The sequence below is a fragment of the Lactuca virosa genome, chromosome 9 (genome assembly GCF_052849685.1).
Source record: "Lactuca virosa cultivar CGN04683 chromosome 9, Lactuca_virosa_CGN04683_v6, whole genome shotgun sequence".
Lineage (NCBI taxonomy): Eukaryota > Viridiplantae > Streptophyta > Magnoliopsida > Asterales > Asteraceae > Lactuca > Lactuca virosa.
In genome coordinates this window covers 113,389,498-113,393,723 of record NC_136434.1, presented here as the reverse complement: position 1 = coordinate 113,393,723, position 4,226 = coordinate 113,389,498, and the positions used below count along the sequence as shown (strand labels likewise).

The 4,226-nt window shown below is 37.5% G+C and overlaps 1 protein-coding gene across 2 annotated transcripts; it reads right to left on the bottom strand.

The window, feature by feature from the left end:
• Positions 1 to 220: 220 nt before the first annotated feature.
• On the bottom strand, positions 221 to 2,622 carry LOC145138346 (uncharacterized). Of its 2 annotated transcripts, XM_079072443.1 has the most exons (6): positions 2,416 to 2,622; positions 1,308 to 2,263; positions 1,162 to 1,220; positions 963 to 1,091; positions 755 to 890; positions 221 to 676 (listed from the first exon to the last, which is right to left on the bottom strand). In XM_079072443.1, the coding sequence occupies exons 2-6, from the start codon at positions 2,010 to 2,012 to the stop codon at positions 362 to 364; spliced, it is 1,344 nt and encodes a 447-aa protein (XP_078928569.1). In that variant the 5' UTR covers positions 2,013 to 2,263; positions 2,416 to 2,622; the 3' UTR covers positions 221 to 361. The 2 variants fall into 2 exon arrangements, with proteins under 2 accessions (XP_078928569.1, XP_078928568.1); XM_079072442.1 differs by having other exon boundaries at positions 1,308 to 2,622.
• Positions 2,623 to 4,226: the final 1,604 nt, after the last annotated feature.

Here is a 4,226-nt window from a genome sequence, read left to right as displayed (position 1 = left end):
ATATCAAAAGATCTTTACCACAACTTACACACCACCAGTTTAAATGGTTAAAGCTGTGGTTGTATAATCTCTGTCAGTTGCATAATGTGTTAAGAGATTTGTGAACAAGTTTTTGGTGCTTTGAGGACAATAAGGTAATTTTAATTTTGTCACCCTAAGGAGATCGTGGGTTGAGACTTGAGATTCCATGCGCGATTATGGTTTGTATTTAGTGGCTACATTTGCTTTTAAATTGTTCATGATACTAAATGTTCTTTAAATGATACAAGGAAATAATGTTACACTCATTATAATGAGTATCACCCAAAAATAACATTACCTTATTTTTACATTTTTACATTTACACAAACACAAGATTGAATCAAACAATAGAAGAATGTGGTCTTTTAAACACCATGTGACCCGATTCATCTTTCTCAAACAAACTCTCAATCAACTCATCCCAACTTCCCCCCACCATAACTCTCCTAGACAACTCCCCACCTGAAACCTCCCCATCACTTGAATCTTGAAAAGTCCCATATTGAGATGGCAAAACCGCATGAGGCACAGCCAATTTAACAGCCCTCTGCAATGCAGCTGCATACTCTTCACCATGTTCTTTAGCCAATGTCTCTTGTCTCTCCATCTTTTGTTTCACAGGTATCTCCATGATTGGATCTTCCTCCAACATCAACTATCAAACAACAAAAATCAAAATCATAAACATAAACATTTTCCAAATACCTAAACTACCCTTCATTAAATAACTCACCTCCAAAGCCCTTTTCGCTTCCCTTTCTATCCAAATAATCGCATGATCAGAAGTAGCATTGCAAGAAAGAACTATGTGCTCAAATCTTCCATCTACAGGGACACCTGTCCTTACAACAGGTGGAAACCTACCACATCTGCAACCCTAATCAGTTAATCACCACAAAAAAAAAATGTTTAATATATTTAATAATTGGATATTTAGATACCTGAAAGGTTTTCTTTCAACAATGTGATAAAGGCGACCAGGTGCATAAAGTCTCCTTGGATCTTTGATCTTTCTTTCTTCAGATGTGAATGTGTCTTTTACACATCTTAAGCACAACAAACATGGCAAACTGTTGAAAAACAGATATCAAAATCGTTATTTGCAATTTCTTTTATCCTTAAAAACAAAAATCTTATTACCAGAAAACCGATTTGAAAATGTCTTCCAAAGGTGTAGCTGTTCGAGGCAAGAAATCATCCTGCTTCATCAAACAAACAAACAATCAAAATCTGGTCAACCAAAGTCAACTCAAACTTTTAAACCTATTCAAATTCAAACAACTTGCCTGAAGCACAACAGAATTGATAATATCTGCATATCTAACAGCCAAATTCAATGACATGCATCTCGCAGGTGCAATGGAATAACAACGCACCCTCTTCCGGTCAATATCTCCCAACTTATGGCGGTTTTGCACCACCAGCATCGTCAGCAACGCCGCCACACCTGAACCCAATGAATGACCTGTAAAAGTCAAACTGTAATTCGGATACTCTTCTAATAACTTCTTCAAAATCTCGTGTTCTGCATCTAATACAACTCCAGCTGCTTTCAACAATCCGTTATGAACATATCCTCCATCGAATTTTCTCTGACCTAATTTATTATCCAATAAGACGACATAATCTTTCTGGTTTGCCAAATTAAGACCCCTAATTGCAAGAACGATGTCAGCATGATCGTGATCGAGGTATAGCAAGTATGGTGGAGCACGTCTATGGGTGTCATCGTAAGTTCTTTTCAGAATTAACCAATCAGGGTTGATCCCGTATCCACCTGGAGGTTCCCAAAGAGGGCATCTTAGGTCGTCTTCATAGACTGCAAGTATGTATCTGCAAAGCCTTGGGACAGGTTCGAATTCTTCAGCTGTGGCTATACCCCATGTTTCACTATCGTGCCCTGCTGTGTGGAGGCATCGCTTCCATGCCCATCGAGCACATCCAATACAGTAGACGCATTCGAGTAGAGGGAGACCACAAAGGATCGACATTGTAATTGGTGTCGATCGGTGTCAAGAAAGATTGATAAACATTAGTCGATGGAGATTATTGGAAATTGATGTATAACGAGTTGTCGAAACTCTGGGGCATATGATCGAACAGGTGGTAGGCAAAAGGTCAACTGGTTAGTGGGTGCTCGAAACTTCAATTCTTGTTTTGAAACTTGGTATCTGTTACGTCAAGCGTTGTTTTGACGAGTAAGATTTTCTGAATAATATGAGCACTCGATTGTTCTTCAAAACTTAAAATCAATAAACGAAGTAGCTGCGTTAGTATGATTGAGTGTTTGATTTCTTTGCTGAATTCAACGAATATACATGATAGATGCGAATCCTGATACAGTACAAACGGGATCGAACGAAAAGAGAATTCAAAAAGGGAATTAGGAATTACTTTAGAAGTCAAAGCAGGAGCTTCGAGTAACTGCTGCTGAAGTGCGTGTGTGTCGAAAATTGATATGGGGAGAGAAATCATAATCTCGTCTGATGGAGATTTTGTTATAAACAAATCGTTATGAACTGTCTACAACTGTTCTATCGGCTGTAGTCAATTCGGGTTATAATTCCCTTCGTCTGATGTTTTAACATGGTACCAAATCCCTCATTTTGTGGTGGCGAACTTTTTGCACTTGATTAATTACTTTTTACCTCTCTTGTTGTTTTCTTGATGGGGTGATACTTCCATTGTTCTTTTTTATTTATCCACGGCTTTTCAAATGAAACGGACAAATGTGCCCCTCATTTCTATTTAGAATTTAATTATTTAATTAGAGTTAATTTTCACTTTCATAGTTTCATAACAATGTTGTCTTTTTTTTTTCGTCACTGCTGATCAATGATTCACAATTCAGAAACATCCCATTATACTTCATTTTCTTTGTTGATACGTTTTTCATCTTCAATCTTCTTCAAAGACATGAATACAACAGGTTCAGCAAGCTACATATATCACCAACGAAGAAATCCAAGTCACCGCAAATGAGATATTGAGATTGATTCAAATCGGAACCTGACAGCCAGACGAACGATATACGTCGAACCACTTCATCACTAGGATAGGAGCTCCGGTGAGATGGCGAGTTAGCAAGCTTCTCTCTGATTTCTCCTTCGCCATTGATTCAAAATTGTTCCCAAATTTTGGTAATGGATAAATCAATGATAGTATAAATAGTTCTCGTTGATGGGGTTGCCCATCAATGGCTATTCAAAACGCAAACATAAGTAATCCATTTGTCGCACTGGAGTTTGATACATTTCCAAACGGGATCTAGGATAATTGAAATCTTCGCTGCCAGTAAGGAGCCCGGATATGAAAGAAAAGAAAATGGCAGGACTTGTGGTCTAACTAATTGTTGGATTATCTATTATGATTCCCTTTGTGGTTGTGTTTGCGTTCTGTGTGTGGAGAAGGAAGAAGAAACGCGACGAAGCAAAACAAAGATTTCATGTTAGGATGAACAAAAATGGAAAATTGGCCTAAAAGACTCACTTACAGCCGCTGCCTTTGAATTATTAATTACACTAGGGGCAGAATTGTCAATTTCCTTTAAAAATGTGTGGATGTATCAAAAAGGCCCCGTGGATTTATCATCTCCCTTTCTAGATAGATCAGTAACATACTTCTGACATCCATCATATGTAACACGGTTCGGTAGGGGGACACAATTTCAATTTTTATTGACATTCAGGGAAAATTACAATAAATCTCAAAGTGTTTCAAAAAACAAAAATATGATTTTAGCCTAAGATCCCTTTTAGGTGCATTAAGCCCCGAAAATTTTGACATTTTTTTGCATATATATTTCATTTAGAAGGTTTTGAACCATATAGTTTGTTACCTTGTTATATGGCTGACGTGGAGCTTCTTGGTTTTCTACCATCTCATCTTGGACCTTTTTATCTTCTTTATTGTTTTTTTTTATCCTCTCTTTGTTGTTGCAGAAGCTAACATCTTCTCCTTCTCCTCATCTTTCTTTTTCACTGTCGATTAGAACATCATTGCCGCCTCCACCCTGAGATTAGAACATATCATCACCACATATCTCCCCTTCTCCCTTATCATGCCTCTCTCCATCGAAAGGATTCAAGAAGCAGGTTTTAGAATGGTTGAATCAACTTTCATAAGGATTCAAGAAGCATGTTTTAGATGACAAACTCTTTAACAACTAGGTAAATCGCTAACCTCTTTTTGTATTTGATTTGTGT

Excerpts from the sequence above, each read along its gene's own strand:
- LOC145138346 (XM_079072442.1), bottom strand. The coding sequence starts at position 2,012 with ATGTCGATCCTTTGTGGTCTCCCTCTACTCGAATGCGTCTACTGTATT. Across the intron at positions 1,221-1,307 it reads TCAATTCTGTTGTGCTTCAG|GATGATTTCTTGCCTCGAAC; the intron begins GCAAGTTGTTTG and ends TTGATGAAGCAG. Across the intron at positions 677-754 it reads AAGCGAAAAGGGCTTTGGAG|TTGATGTTGGAGGAAGATCC; the intron begins GTGAGTTATTTA and ends GTTGTTTGATAG.